At 46.2% G+C, this 15426-nt stretch overlaps 2 protein-coding genes across 9 annotated transcripts in view; both read right to left on the bottom strand.

The window, feature by feature from the left end:
• PPCDC (phosphopantothenoylcysteine decarboxylase) overlaps nt 1-2000 on the bottom strand; it is an 85356-nt gene extending 83356 nt beyond the window's left edge. For 4 of the 5 annotated variants that reach the window (XR_014021566.1, XR_014021567.1, XM_081290768.1 and 1 more), the window contains exon 1: nt 1913-2000. The gene's annotated coding sequence lies outside the window, so the exon portion shown is untranslated. The remainder of the gene's footprint in view (nt 1-1912) is intronic. The other variant, XM_081290769.1, reaches the window with a different exon arrangement.
• Nucleotides 2001-3022: 1022 nt separating this feature from the next.
• Nucleotides 3023-15426, bottom strand: part of SCAMP5 (secretory carrier membrane protein 5) — a 73352-nt gene continuing 60948 nt past the window's right edge. For 3 of the 4 annotated variants that reach the window (XM_081291567.1, XM_081291566.1, XM_081291565.1), the window contains 6 exons: nt 12054-12108; nt 11148-11276; nt 7581-7737; nt 6444-6545; nt 5887-6004; nt 3023-5636 (listed from right to left, as the gene is read on the bottom strand). In XM_081291567.1, the coding sequence (XP_081147693.1) occupies nt 5442-5636; nt 5887-6004; nt 6444-6545; nt 7581-7737; nt 11148-11276; nt 12054-12060 (708 nt within the window). In that variant the 5' untranslated portion in view covers nt 12061-12108 and the 3' untranslated portion in view covers nt 3023-5441. Of the gene's footprint in view, nt 5637-5886; nt 6005-6443; nt 6546-7580; nt 7738-11147; nt 11277-12053; nt 12109-12958; nt 13030-15426 lie in introns of those variants that run through there. The other variant, XM_081291568.1, reaches the window with a different exon arrangement.

Genomic DNA, 15426 nt, shown 5'->3' on the forward strand with positions numbered 1-15426 from the left:
GTAACCCACATCCAGAAAAATGGGAGCTTCTATTCCTCCTATCCTCCACCTGCCCCACTTTCTTTTTTTGGCTCTGGGGATTAAAGCTAGGGATGTTTTTACTGATGAGCTACATCCCCAGCCCTTTTAAAAAATCTGAGACAGGGTCTTGCTAATTGCTAAATTGAGGCTGGTCTCAAACCTGCAATCCTCCAGCCACAGCCTCCTGAGTTGTTGGGATTACAGGCATGCACCACTGTACCTGGCTTTTCTCTTTTAGAAAGATTATCAGAAAGAGCAAGGAGCCTCAGCATGCAATGGCTAAGTCTTCCTCTCTGAGCAGTTTAAATAAAGGGCAAAATGGAAAGATTTCAGGGATATTTGCCAGTAACAACATGGTCAAGAGTAGAACCAGAATAGAACTAGGGCTAAAAAAGGAAGCAAGGTAAGCAAGACCAGACAGGGTATAAGCTGAGCCCAATTCAGGAAAGATGAGGGACTGGAACCTAAGACAAAACAGGCTCAAAGGAAGATGGATAAGCAGGGCTCCTGAAAGGGCTGGGGATGCAGCTCAGTAGTAAAGGCATGTGTAAAGCCCTAAGTTCATTCTTGGCATATTAAAAACAAAAACCCGAATCCTTTAGCCTGCCATCAAAGCCCTATTGACCTAGGCTGACCTTCTACCAATCAATACACTCTATCATCTACCCCAGCAACAACGAATAACTTGTAGCTTCTCAAAGTGTCACTCTGCACCAAAACCCAAAGAAAAATTAAAACTCTTCTCTAAGCCTAGGTAATTCAAGGAACTCTGCTGGAAACACTCAAAGCCTTGGTATTTCTAATAGAGTACTTTTCTCTCAAACGAGAGATAGGCATGCTTGACTCTGCTGATCCTGAAATTTCCTGTGGGCACCTGTCCAGGAAGCCACATGTTGGAGAGAGAGATCCCACACACACTCCAGCTATTAGATTGTAGTGACTGACTACTGCTACCTCCAAGCGGCTAAGGCAGATGTAGAAAAGCCCTGCTCCAGGACACCCACCATTGGCCTAACTTGGGAAGTTCTCCTCTTATTGTCTAACAGTTTCCAAATATTTCAAAGGACAGCAGGCAGTTCTCTTCTGACAAAATTCGCCCTCGCTCAATTTTACATGCTATTCAGCATTTTCAGGAGGTTCCTACAGATAAATCCAACACTCTAGAGCTTTCATTTTTCGATTTCACTACCTTTTAAAATACTGTCCGACTGGGCGCGGTGGTGCCTGTAATCCCAGTGATGCTCCTAACAGAAGCTCGAAAGTTCGAGGCCCCTCTCAGCAATTTAGTTCTGTCAAAGTGCTCCTAGGTTCAATCCCAAATACCAATTTTTTTTTTAGTTAATTAAAATACGGTTTGCCCTTTGGAAAGCCCTTGCTCCTTTCTTAAAGCAGACTCACATGGCTTTTGTTTTCTTAAAGCTGAGCGTTAAATGTGAGAAATTATAAAGCCTCCTTCTACTGAATTAAACAGCGCAGAACAAAAAATCTCAAGAGTGGGGCTGGAGATGTGGCTCAAGTGGTAGCCCGCTCGCCTGGCATGCGTGCGGCCCGGGTTCGATCCTCAGCACCACATACAAAGATGCTGTGTCCGCCAAGAACTAAAAAATAAATATTAAAAAAAAATCTCAAGAGTAACGCAAGTCAAAATGAGCGGACACACATGTGGATATATATCCCCCACTCTGGGTTCAGGGGTCCCCATTGCTTCTGCGGGCCCCCACGAGTACCGGTAGGTGAGGTCTCACAGGCTGTACGGGCTGTCTACACGTCCACACGCGGAAATATCCCCCCACCGCTCCACCCCGACGTACACACAGCGGCAAGCACAGTTTCTCCCGCCTCCCCATCAAGCACGCCAAGACCCAGCTTCCCAGCCCCTCCGACTGCTCACCCGCGCCAGACACCGGGCGCATCTCGTGGGCAGTCACCAAATACCGCGATATCTTGGCTGCCCTTCCCACAGATCCTGAACCGTACGCAGCCTTACGAGAGCGCACAGAGATTGCGCAACCTTCTGGGAGTTGTAGTCTACGCTAAAAATTGTAGTCCACTCCTCTGCCTTCTGGGAGTTGTAGTCCACTGAGGGAATAGGACACTCACAGACTCCAAGCTCTTCACTTCTGGAGCTGAGGACTTGCCTAATTGTAGGACTTCCTCACCTTTATCCTACATTCACACACACAATTCAGAACTTAGGCACTTAATATTGAATAGTACCACACCCCTACTGTTTAAGGTGCACAGGATACAGAGATGAATAAGATGTGGCTCTGCTCTTGAGACAAACAGGAACACAATTACAGGATAAGGTTCTCCATGAGGAAACTGAGGGACCTAAGCAACATTCCAGGTAGGAAAGCCCTCTCTACAAAGGAGTCAGTCACTTGAGATGAATCTGGAAGGATGACCAGGATAGATGACCAGAAAGGCATTCCAAGAGGAGGGCAAAGGGAAAACAGCAGGAGAAAGCATGTTGAATGCATTTCCCTACCTTATTCATTTTCCTGCATTCAGGACCTTTGTGTTTATTGAGGCTGCTCAACCAGATACAGGTATCCCACGGTGACAGCTGAGGGACCACTATGCTCTACTCTTTCCCTTGTCCACAGTGAACCATGTGGACCAAACCACCCCTCACCCACTGATCCATCCTATTTCTACTTCCTTCTCAGGAATTCACAGCTTTCTCCTCCTAACAAGCAGAAGGCCTATGTGGCAACTTCAAGACCTACTCAAAGCTGCCTCAGAGGAAGAACCACACGAAAGTGCATGGCTTGGGCTGGGAATATAGCTCATTTGGTAGAGTGCTTGCCTCACATGTACAAAGCCCTGGGTTCAATCTCCAGGACAAAAAAAAACAAAAAACAAAACATGCTCGGCTTTTGGTGCTAAGGAATAACTCCACAGATCACCCAACTCACCCATCTCACCTTCACACCTCTGCCCTATGGCCCAAGGTAAGGCTCCATGCAGGCCAACATGAAGACACATGACACAACAGACAGGGTCAAATGTTCCCCTTTATTTTTATTCACTCAGTTACCACAGATAGACACATTGGCTCAGGCAGATCAACTGCCAGCTAGGGAATGGTTTATGCCTCCCAGAAACAAGGAGGGGCAGTGGGCACCAGGAAAATGCAAAAACAGATCACTGGCTGGCCACAGACCTGAGGATCCCCATAACTGGGCCCTCCTTGACCCACCTCCAAGCCAGACCATCCAGCAGAGAGGATTCTGTGTCCAACCCCCACTTCTCATCCTGGTTCCCTCCACAGGAAAGTGCATAGTTGCCTAGAAATACAGCCTCCCAGAGACTGAATAAGCTGGGCCAGACGTAGGTAATAGGGTTTCCAAGGACAATGCCAGGCACGGCCATACAGGTCTGAGCCAGTTCAGAGGAAAGGCAGGTAGGACAGGAAATTGATTGAAGGTGGCATCCAACAGGCCATGGGTGCCAGGCTAGCAACTGGACCACAGTCTTCCTGGAACTACCAGAGGGATTAAGGGAAAGGGAATCAGAGGACTGAGATCAAGGGGAAGGAAGGGTCTCTTCAGATACCAGGGGCTGTGACAACTGCTCTCCAGAAGGAAAATGATAAGAGAACCAATTATATTTTGTGATCCAAGCCTAAGGGACCATTAGAAAAGAACTTTATGAAGTAGTGGTAGGTCAATGCTCAGAGTGGCCTGCAAAGTGAGGTGTTGAGTTTCAAGGAGGAGCCAGCCTAGAGTGGTCAAGTGGGGTCTGGTTTTCCAATTCATCTAGCCCAGGTGGGCTTCCACTGGAAGAAGAGAGGGTAGGAAATAGGGAGCTGCTCCTTGGGTGAGAACCCAATTCCATCCAGGTCTCATACAGAGTTGAGGCCTCTGCCAGCAATGTTCATCACTGCTTCAAACAAAACAGCCCCTGTTTGGGCCTCTTAGAAGGGGAAAGAGGTGTTAACAGGGTGAAGAATTGCCAAGAACCAAGTCCTTTAGACAGAAGGAAGGAAGTTATCTTGATTTGGATGTGGGGTGGGGGATACCTAAACCAAAAACTAAAGCCAAAGCATCTCTTCTTCCCTCCCTGACTAACCAGAAATACCATTTAGGTTCATTGTGCTTACAACAAGGATTGGACCTGTGCACTTTTCCCTGGGCCCCAAGTTCAAGTGCCCAGCACTTTTCTGTGGCCAAGAGCAAGTGAGACTACGAGTGGCATGCTCCTCTCTCATTGGATACTGTCTGCCTTCTTCTGATCTCTCTTCCAGTTCTGGCCCTCCGAGCCCTGTACTTCCTGTCAGACCCAAACAGAACAGCTATTGCTCCAAGGAATCCAGTGGAATCCTATGGTTACTCAGAGATACCTAGAAGCTCCAGTAGAATGAGAATAGCCAGACCTCCAGAGGGACCAATAATTATTTACATGTCTTCTGCTCCAGCACAACTGGAGATGACAAATGCCCACAGAACCCAACTCCTCAGGGAAGGCAGTAAGGCCAGGGTAGAAGAGTCAAGCCCAAGGACTTGAGGGTTGAGGAGGAAGCATAAGGAAATAGACAGATGGACTCAGAGGCAAAGAGACCAATCCTGTATTTCCATTTCCTAGAATTCAGGTCCCCAGGTGGGCTTTGAATCTCCAGCTGCATACCCCTTCAACATCAGGGCTGAGGCTCAGCTCCCCTCTCAGCTTACTTGAACTGGAAATCAGATCAGATTTGGGAATGTGGGCTTAGTCTTAGAAGCAGATATAACTGGGACACAGCCTTGGCGAAGACAGAAAAGCCACACAGGAAAGAGAAAGAGACCCTGGATGATGGAAGTGAGCACTGGGAATCTGATGGCAGGGAGGAGACAAGGAGAGGAGAAGATTGAGGGAGGAGATCAGATGGATTACAAGAAGCAAGGGAAGCACCCCTGCTTGTCCCCACCTTCCCACCTGTCACCAAAGTTGCTAAATACTGTTGCTTCCCAATAGGGACAAAAGTGGAAAGTTTCAGCTCATAACCCTGCAGAGGGCGCCAGGCTCCCTGCTTTGCCTCCCCCTGCCCCATAAGGAGTCCCTGGGTCAGGGTCAGAGGGGGCAGCCTGGTGAGAGTGGGGGGGCTGGTTTAGTTCTAAACATACAGCTAGCACCACAACAAGAGACCTTCACTGCAACTATTTCACAAGGGGACATAGACACAGCTACCACTGCACGGGACAGCTCCACGTGCAACCCACAGCTCTTAAAGATCTAAGAGCAGGAACCAAAAAGTGGGGGCAGGGAATAGACATATACATATACATATATATATATATAACTCTGATTCTTTGTACAAAGTTCGGGAGGAGGAGAAAAGGGAAGGGGAAACCCTGCTTGGTTACCACAACAGATGCTGTAGCTTGAGCCCCCTGTCCCACTGGCCCCCAGCCCTGCCTCCTGTAGGCTTGGCTGGCTCACATCTCATTGGAGTATGTATAGTTAGGGGTGGCGGAATACTGAGTCTGCGGCTGATTCATGGCACCCTGGGCTGCCCCCATGGCTGCATTCTGGGCTGCCTGCTGCACATGTGGGTTCTTCCATGCCCCTGTGGTCCATTCCTCCTGAGCTTTGCTGAAACTTCCCCCACTTCCCCGATAGAATTTATGAACCTGTAGAAGAAGGATAAGGAAGAGTTAATCCAAAGAGGCAGCCTATCCAGGAAACAGATGGGATCCACATGTAAAAACCAGTCCTCCCTCCTGGCCCATGCACTGTGCACTAGTAGGAAAGTCTAGCAGGTAATTCCAGAGTGAGTTAACTTGGAAAACCTCTGGCTCCTCTTGTAATTTGGAGAAAGGATTGTTTCAGATCATAGTCCCTTCCCAAACCCACCCTCTCACCTTTGAGGTGGCCACATACCATGCTGAGGGCGATGAAGGAAAAGACAGCCACGACTGTGAACATGATGGTGGGAATGAGCATCACCACTGCTGAACCAATGTTTGTCCCGAAGTAGGAGATGGTGGCGATCCAGCCACTGTAAGAAAAGGCCAGCTGTGGGGCTATGCAGGCAGAAGGAGGCATACCCAGATACATCCCACTGGGGCAGGGAGCCATTCCATTGCCACAGGGAGGAACCACATCATTGGATGCAGAAGGATTATCTTACTGATACCCAAGGGCCTGTATCAGTGGCTCAGGAAGACCCCTTCCTTAGGGATCAGATGCAAGGCTTCCTTCCCTAAGGTTTTCCCACAATGCTGGACACTTCCCAGCTGCCCAGAAACCACTGCCCAATTCTCCTTCCCTTAATTCACTGGTGGTGGCTACTACACTGTCCTGAATCCTTTCACTCTTCCAATAACTAGTCACCCACAGTGTTCTCACAGTCTAGGCAGTTTAGCACACAGAGGTAAGCAAAGGAAACACCCAAGGTGTCATTCCTACCAGCCCCAAGCCAGTCCCCTGCCTCTTACCAGACGCCCCAGCCTGGGATGCCCACAGCCTGGATGATACTGATGACCAGTTGGGCCGTGAAGGTGAAGAAGAATGCCATGAAGCTGAAAGAGCTGTCGGTCCTGCATCAGAGAAGATGACCTAAGCAAACAGCCAGGGTTTCCCTGCCTTCAAGGACCCCAAGCCTTTTTAAGTTGAAGTGAATGCATAATGGAGGCCTTAATCTGGCCTTAATTGAGAGACCAGAATGGGATACCCTTTATCCATAAATCTTTGAATGTTTCCATGGGTTTGACCTGTGTATGCAACATTTATACAGGGAGGGGATCTCCTCATAAATAGACCAACCACTGGCACATGGAAGGATGGCCCCATTGGCATAGAATTAGATGGCTTCATTGGGGCAGAAGCAAGCAGCCCCACTCTCAAGGGTAGCCACATTGGCACTAAAACATACTGGTACATGGATGGATGGTCCCATAGGCCCAGAGTCAGAAAATTCCACTGGCACTGAATGGACACCTTATTGGCTCGAAGACAACTAGCTGGCACATAGACAGATGGACTAATAATTGACAAAAAAAAAAAAAAAAATTAAGGTCCCATTATGATAGTCTACTGACATCAAGACAAACAGCCTTGTTGGTATGTTCCATTGGCACAAAGGTTGAAATCCTATTTGGCACTAAATGGACACTCACAGACATCAAGACAGTCAATGCCACTGACACATGGATGGGTGCTCCCTTTGGTACAGAGTCAGATGACTTCATTTGCACATGAATAGTACCAATGGTTGATAGATAGATAGCTGTTTCCACTGGCACATTGTTAAATGGTCTTCTTATCACCAATCAAGGATGGGCAGCTCCACCAAGAAAGGTGATGGGAGAAGATAGAAATAGATCTGGTCTCTGTGTCCTCCACTCCCAAAGACAGAGTGGAAGGGAAAGAACTAACAGGAAGGTTCTCCCAGCCCTCTCACCCCAGCCTGGAGCTTCCAGGAAGCTCAAGCCCCACAACAATCTGAGGCAATGGTGAACAAGGGAAAGTGATATTGGGGGAGGTAGGGTGATGGCAGAGAGAGAAGATGTAGAAAATAAAAAAAGGGAGTGGACAAATAGGGCTAGGAGCTAGGGTCAGTGCCAACCACTTACTTGAAGGCCTTGTAAATGGGCCGAAACCAGCAGACGTAGGAGCAGGGTGTGAAGAGGATTAGCCAGAGAAAGGCGAGGCCAAAGTTGGTGGATCCCCCGCCTCCGATCAGCCACGCAAGACAGCCCACCAGGTTCACGGCCAGTGTGATGCTGTTCACTGCAGACCCAGGAGCACATGCACACACAGAGACAGACACCAACATGCACACGTGCATCCAAGACCATTCAGAGATACGTGAGCACCCAAACATGGATAACACATACCCAGAACTCAACACAGACCCATAAACACATGCCAGTAGCACAAACAGAGAGATGTAGACACACACGGATATACAATTAAAAAACAAACCACATTTATAGATTCACACCCACACAGAAGACCCACAACCCATATCAATGAATACATACACACAGACACACAAGACAAACAAACAAATACAGAGGAGTACAGACTATAAGAAAAAAGTTGGAAGCTTTGACCCAAATCCCTCCCCATACCCACTTCTGGGAATCTGAGAAATCCAGAGAACAAAGAGTCTCCAGAACAGGAACCCAGAGTTTCTGCCCATCAAGCCCCTTTTAAGGGCCCCCAAGCCTCAGGGTGGTAGAAATGTTCTTCTTGTAAGAAAGGTCTTTGGACTAGGGATATAGCTCAGTGGTAGAGCATGTGCCTAAAATGTACCAGGCCCTACATATGAATCCCAGCACCACAAAACAGAAAGGCTTCAGTCCCTGATCCTCCCAGACCTGCAGCAGTCACTAAGCCCAAGGCATCTTATACCTTCACTTGCAAGGTAGGGGCATGAAAAAGCAAAAGCAAAAGGCTTTGTGGAAACATCTCTCCAAGTAACTGTGACATCTCCCCTGCACTTAAATGGGATATGCAGTGATATCGGGATCTCAGTCTTTAATCAATTTCATAGACAGCTATCAAGCTTCCTCCTCCAAGAAGCCTTCCTTACTCATCTCTCACCCCTCTGACCTCCTGCAGACCTGAGATGCTCTCATAGTCCCCCAAATACAAACCATCAGTCAGACTAGACGCTCCCCAAGATAGATCCAGGCTTTCCCTCCTCTGTCTCCACTTCATCTAGCTGAGCCTAGGAATCACAGTATTATAGGGTCACAGCCAACAGGTGCCTCAAAGACTCCTTACTTAAAAAAAAAAAAAAAATCAATGCTGGTACTCTCACACACCTCGGTTTTCTGACATCAGGGTGCTCCCTTCCTGGAACACTGAACTGAATCTACAAGATCTACTGAATAGACAAAGCAAGGGCCGCTCAATCTTGGCCTCAAACAGCCAGGCATCTGTGGTTCTGAATAGAATCCTTCCACATCTCAGGCTTATATATATTTCCTCAGGACCCAAGCATCTAGCAGGCACCTAATAAGGACTTAAGGAGATATTTATAGCCCTTAAATCCAGCTTCTGGATGAGATCTCCGCAGGAGTGGAGTTCCAGGAAGCCAGGGTCACACAGTGCTTCCCAAATCTGATCTGGCCTGATAACTCTGTCACTTGTATGCAGGTATGACCATCTCAGAGCCCCTCATAACAAGTATGGACACTTTTCCCAATGTATTCCAGCTGTCCTACTACCATCCTTGTTCATGCTACACAGTTTCCTGGAGCCTTAATATTCTTACTGATTTTATTTGCTTTTTACATAGAAAAGGTACTAACCAGGCTGGAGCTGGGGCTCAGTGGTAAAGCATTTGCCTAGCACGTGTGAGGCACTGGGTTTGATACTCAGCATCACATAAATAAATAAAATAAAGGTATTGTGTCCATCTACAACTAAACAATATATATAAAAAAGAAAAGACAGTAACCATTTATCATATTGGTTGACATCTCTCTTTCCAATCACACCCCTCTCTAGCTTATTTGCTCTAGTGCTCTGCTACAATTATTCTACTCCCTCTTTGGAATGGACATCCTTTCTCTACCCATGAGTTTTACTATCTTCACTCCTCTCTTCATCTAGCATAAAGTTCATAATTCATTACACTCCCCTGCCCTGTCTTCTGGTCACACTCACTCTGGATGACTATTTGCACCTGAGCTGAAAGTCCCTGGTGGGTGTGTGTGTGTTGGGGGCAGGGTGCCACAGAAAAGCCTAGCAGGACTAAAATTCATAGCAGGTAACCTCAAATGGACCTTTTACAGGACCCAGAAATCTTAGGGGCCAGGTTTCTTTAGCAGGTATCCTGACCCTCTGCCACAAACTTGCTCTCATTCTGGACTCATCTATCCGAAAGTTCCCACCCTGGTGCCTACATCATATCTGATGGAAAGGAATGGAAGCCAAGAGAGGTAACTCCTCATTTTTTTCTCAACATCTACAAATCTACCCACAGCTGCCCCATCCCTTCCTTCTCTCATGTTACAGGGAGGGAACTCCTTTGAGCAGATCCCTTCTCTACCCAAAGGACAAGCCAGGCTTTGAAACTTGGCTTATCTGCCTAACCATCTATTCTTTGTTTTCTTTTTAATTTTTTTGTTTGTTTATTTGTTTTTTTAATGAGTTCTCACTAAGTTGCTCAGGCTGATCTTGGACTTGCAGGCTCAGGACTTGCAGGCTCAAACAATCCTTCCTGAGTAGATGAGACAATAGGTATGCACCCAACTCTGACCCTTTACTCTTTCTACCATCCCATGAAGGCTCTGCTGTAAAGCCAGCATTCTTTCCCACCTTCTTGGCAAAATCAATCATCTACCTATTTGTTCAGGCCTGATTCAAGGGAAAGTCAAATATGACAGATCACAACTGTGGTGTCTGGGGCTCCCTGAGGATGGTACCTTGCACAGGACCAGCAGCCTGCCCTCTCCTCATGTGCCAAAGCAGTGCCTTCAAACCAACCTGGGCACAGCCAAGTCCCATTCCCCTTTGATGACACCTTTCTCTTCAACTTGCCATAGATCATCAGAAGTGGGGGACTTTAGACTCTCAGCCTCAAAACCTTGCAACATTAGAACTCTATACTCCTAGAAATATAAACCACACAGCTACATGGAACCATAGCAATTACTAAACCAATTCTCTTTCTACAAATGGGGAATCTGCTGCTTGGGAAGTGAAGCCATGAAACAAACTGGATCCATGTCTCCCAACTCACAGTTGAATGCTTTTCTCTTTGAGCAATCTCCTTGAGAAAGCAAGAAAAATGAGGCTTTGAGGGAAGAATTCTCTTCCAAATCCAGAATCCTCGGGTTACCAGAGTTCCCTGTAAAGCTACTCAAGTGGAAAGGGGAAGGGAAGCAAAACAAGAGGAATTACACTGAAAAAAGAGAACTCTAACCCAAGGCTCTATAAATGAAAGATGGGGGAGGGAAGGAAGGAAAGAAAGGCCTCAATGGAGGAAACTGAGGTCCAGCTCGGGAATTAGTCTATGAAAGGAGCCTGCTGGAAGCCAGGGGAAAGACTTCCTAGTCCACTCAGATGCCACACATGGGACTGAAGGACAGCCAGGCCTGTGGGCTCCCTACCCCAATGCCCAGCCCCCGCAGTTTTCCTTCCTCCCCACCCACCCTGGCCCACTCCATCCCCACAGTACTCACACATCCAGAGGTAATAGAGGCGCTTAGTCATGCTGAGATGCTGGGGAGGGATGTCTGCCTCGAAGTCTTGGTAGAAACATGGCTTCAGTGGGATGAACTTGGGCAATGGTGGGAAGTTGTTCACTTTCTCTGTGGGTGAGGCACACCATATGGCATCATCTATAATGTTTCCCTTCCCTACAGTCCAATATGCCACTCCCCTCCCTGGCCAAGTTACCTGCTCAGCCCCTGGGGCCACTGGCTGCTTTGCTAATCCCACCCAGGTGTCCCTACTTCCCAGGTCTGCCAAGATGATCCCAATGTAACCAAAGGTCCTGAGATGATGTCCCTCAGAAGAATAAAAAATAAAGACTATTCACTGGGTGAGACACACTTCTCAGTGGGAAGTCAGTTCCAAGCAGAGAAAACAGGATAGGTGAGAGTGAAGAGATGTGAGTCCCAGCCTCCACCCCAACACTCATTCATTTAAATCACTGCCCCTCTCCAGAATCCAGTTTGTCCAGTGGTGTTACATAGTCCCTAAAGTTTCCTCCAGCTGGCACTCTGTACCTTGGAGCCTTCAAAAATCTGACACTCAGAAACCAGAAAGAAGAGGTCTCAGAGTATTAGAAAAGAACAGTGACAGAGGGGAAGGGGGCTGGGCCAGCCAGGCTGCTAATCAGTCAATGGGTCAGCTAGACAGGGAAATTAAGATGCTCAATCCCCAGGATCAGAGAGATCTGACAGAGGACTAGACAACTGACTAGCCCTCAGATAGGTTCTCAGATAGGCTTTAGTGGGGAGAGTAAGAAACACCTGGGACAAGAAGACAGAAAGAGCCTGACCTCCAAAGACTAGAGGAAATAACATGACAAGGAACATCTTTTGTTCACTCAATCTACCCACACAGCCCATCCCTCTACTTACCTGCCATGTTGGTACCAGTTGGCCCAGAGGCCTGCCCACAACTCTTTGTCCTGAACTGAAAGGAAAAAGCCAGAAAAGAGTGAGATTCAGGGACCCACCCAACCTCGTACCTTTCTAAGCCCCAGCTGGGCTGCAGTCTCCTAGAGACAGACCTGGCTCATTCCCACAGTGGAAAAAACCCAGTGGAGTCAGCTCCCCACTTCACAGAGTCACCATTCACCAGCCACATCCTTCCAGCTACTCCTACCCTTTGCCTCAAGGTACAAAGTTTCTCTTGATTCCTTTCAGGGAGGGGACCTCATGCAAGGAAAGCCAAGTGACAGTGAAGACTCAAGGGACCAAAGACCTCAGAAAGAGGAAACTGTTCCTTGATCCTAAACACAGGCTGAGATGTCCTCCCTCCTCCCTGTAGCCTTCAGTCATTTGTTCACTTATTGATACTTAACTGCCAGACACCAAGCAGAATGTGAGCAGAACAGATGTGGTCCCTGCCCTCCACATGAAATAGTCAATAACCCTGCCACTAATTATGCAGGGAAGAAGGGCTGCTCTGAAAACATCATAGCATCTATCAAGGTGATCTAAGCTGATCTTGAGAATCAGGGAAATAAAATACAAGCAGTAATCAAACACCTGGAGAATGAAGAGGAGTTACCCAGAGCAGGGCAGTCTTTGAGGTAGGCAGAGGGGAAAAATCCCACAGACACTCATGTGTGAAGGAGCTTCATATTTGTAAGGGAATGAAAGTTGCTGTGGTCAAAGCAAAGAGTAAAAATGTGGAGGGAGCAGCAGATGAGGCTGGAGGCAAGTGTGAAGGGATTTTTAGGCGCCTGGGGAAGTAGGAGAACAGTGTGAGAAGAGGCCTGGGGTCCAGGGCAGACAAGAAAACTGAATTATGGACATACGTGGTTTGCAGCATTGGGAGACACCCAGCAGGGCTTCTTGCTGACATGTGGTTGGGACTTCAGCAGGAGGCCTGGCTAGGATACACATTAAGTAATCATTGTTGAGTTAAGGCCAAGGAAGCTAATGAGCCCTAGATAACTGCTGGAATAGTAACTTTGGTGGACACATCTGTAACGAAAAGCAGAAATGTTACAAGTCCTAAGGCAATGTAACATTTCTATGTTTGGCTGAGATTTATCTAAAGTTTTAAAACTAGCAAATCTAATCTATGATGTTAGAAATGAAGGCAGTATTATCATTGAGAAGCAGTGACAGGGTGCAAGCATCTGAGCTGCCTATAATGGTTGTGCCTGACCCACATGCTAGATACAGAGGTGTAGATCTTGGGAAAATTCACTAAGCATGCAGTTACAATTTGTATACTTTCCTGTGTTATATACATAGGTCAAGCATTCCTGATCGAAAATGCTTGTCACCTGAAGTGTTTGATTCCAGTTTTTCACATTTTATCACATTTTTTAGTTTTTCTGTTGAGCATCTCTAACCTAAAAATTAAAAATGCTCCAAAATCTGAAACTTTCAGAGCATGATTGGATTTCAAAGGATTTTGTATTTTTGTATTGGAAATGTTCAATCTGTACTTCAATTTAAAAAATTTGCATTCCAGTCAAAATCCTCTGAACTTAATCTAGGCAATTAAAATTTTCTGTGGCCCTTTTATGGTACTGAATCAAATACAGAGACAAAAATCCAACAACATCTGGGGCTGGGGTTGTGGCTCAGCAGTAGAGCGATCGCCTCGCATGTACGAGGCTCGGTTCAATCCTCAGCACCACATAAAAATAAATAAATAAAATAAAGGTATTGTGTCCAACTACAACTAAAAAAAGAAATATTAAAAAAAAATTCAGCAATATCTACCACAAAAAGAAACAAGGCACAAGGCCAGGGTTGTGGCTCAGTGGTAGAGTACTTGCCTAGCATGCATGAGACACTGGGTTCAATCCCCAGCACCACATAAAAAAATAAATTAATAATAATAATAATAAAATAAAGGTATTGTGTCCATCTACAACCATACACACACACACACACACACACACACACACACACACACACACATACACAAGGCATGATAGAGATGTGCATGAAGTGATACCCATCCACAGCTGCATAACTGTAACATGTAACATGTAAATTAAGAACTGGAAACAAACTATCTGACCATCAATAAAGGGTTTATGAAATAAATGGTACTGTCATACAATGGACAGTTCCACAGCTATTTCTTTTTCTTTTTTTTTTTTTTTTAAAGAGAGAGTGAGAGAGAGAGAGTCTAGAGAGAGAGAAAGAATTTTTTTTTAATATTTATTTTTTAGTTCTCAGCGGACACAACATCTTTGTATGTGGTGCTGAGGATCGAACCCGGGCCGCACGCATGCCAGGCGAGCACGCTACCGCTTGAGCCACATCCCCAGCCCTCCACAGCTATTTCTAAAAATGCTCTACAACTGTTACTCCCCTCCCCTCCTCAATACTGGGGATTGAACCTGGAGCGTTATCCCTTTTTATATTTTATTTTGAGACAGGGTTTCCCTAAATTGCCCAGATTGGCCTCAAACTTGCAATCCCTGCCTCAGCCTCCAGAGTAATTCAGATTATAGGCATGCACCCCCATAACCTGGACTGTTTAAAAAGAAAATGTTAAGAACTTCCAGGTTTAAGGATGAAAAAATCTCCACAATCACCAGTAGTTCAAAAACAGAAAGATATAGAACAGTTAATATAATATGTTACCTTTGTTTTAAGAAGAAAAACATAAGGAAAAAAAATGAAGGAAGAGAACAAAAATATTTTTCCTCTTGACCCCCAAATCTTATTTATCCACAAATAAGAAACAACAAATACACTATTCAACAGTGACAGTATTTGTAATAGCAAATTGTTAAAAGCAACCTAAATGGTGACTATTACATCGATATAAAAAAGAATGAAGAAGGCTGGGGATGTGGCTCAAGCCATAGTGTGCTTGCCTGGCATGCGTGCGGCCCAGGTTCGATCCTCAGCGCCACATACAAACAAAGATGTTGTGTCCGCCGAAAACTAAAAAATAAATATTAAAAAATTCTCTCTCTCTCTCTCTCTCTCTCTCTCTCTCTCACACACACACACACACACACACACACACACACACACTCTCTCACACTCACTTTCTCTTTAAAAAAAAAAAAAGAATGAAGATAAGTTCTATGAATTACTAAGGAAAGATTTCCAGGATATATTAAATTTTTTAAAAAGCAAACTACAGCCAGGTGTGGAGTTGCACACCTGTAATTACAGCAGCTTGGGAGGCTGAGGCAAGAGGATCACAAGTTCAAAGCCAGCCTCAGCAACTTAGCAAGGCCCTAAGCAACTTAGTGAGACCTTGTCTCTAATAAAAAAATAAAAAGGGCTGGGGATGTGGCTC

The sequence above is a fragment of the Spermophilus citellus genome (assembly GCF_964194105.1).
Source record: "Spermophilus citellus genome assembly, chromosome: 4".
NCBI classification, from domain to species: domain Eukaryota; kingdom Metazoa; phylum Chordata; class Mammalia; order Rodentia; family Sciuridae; genus Spermophilus; species Spermophilus citellus.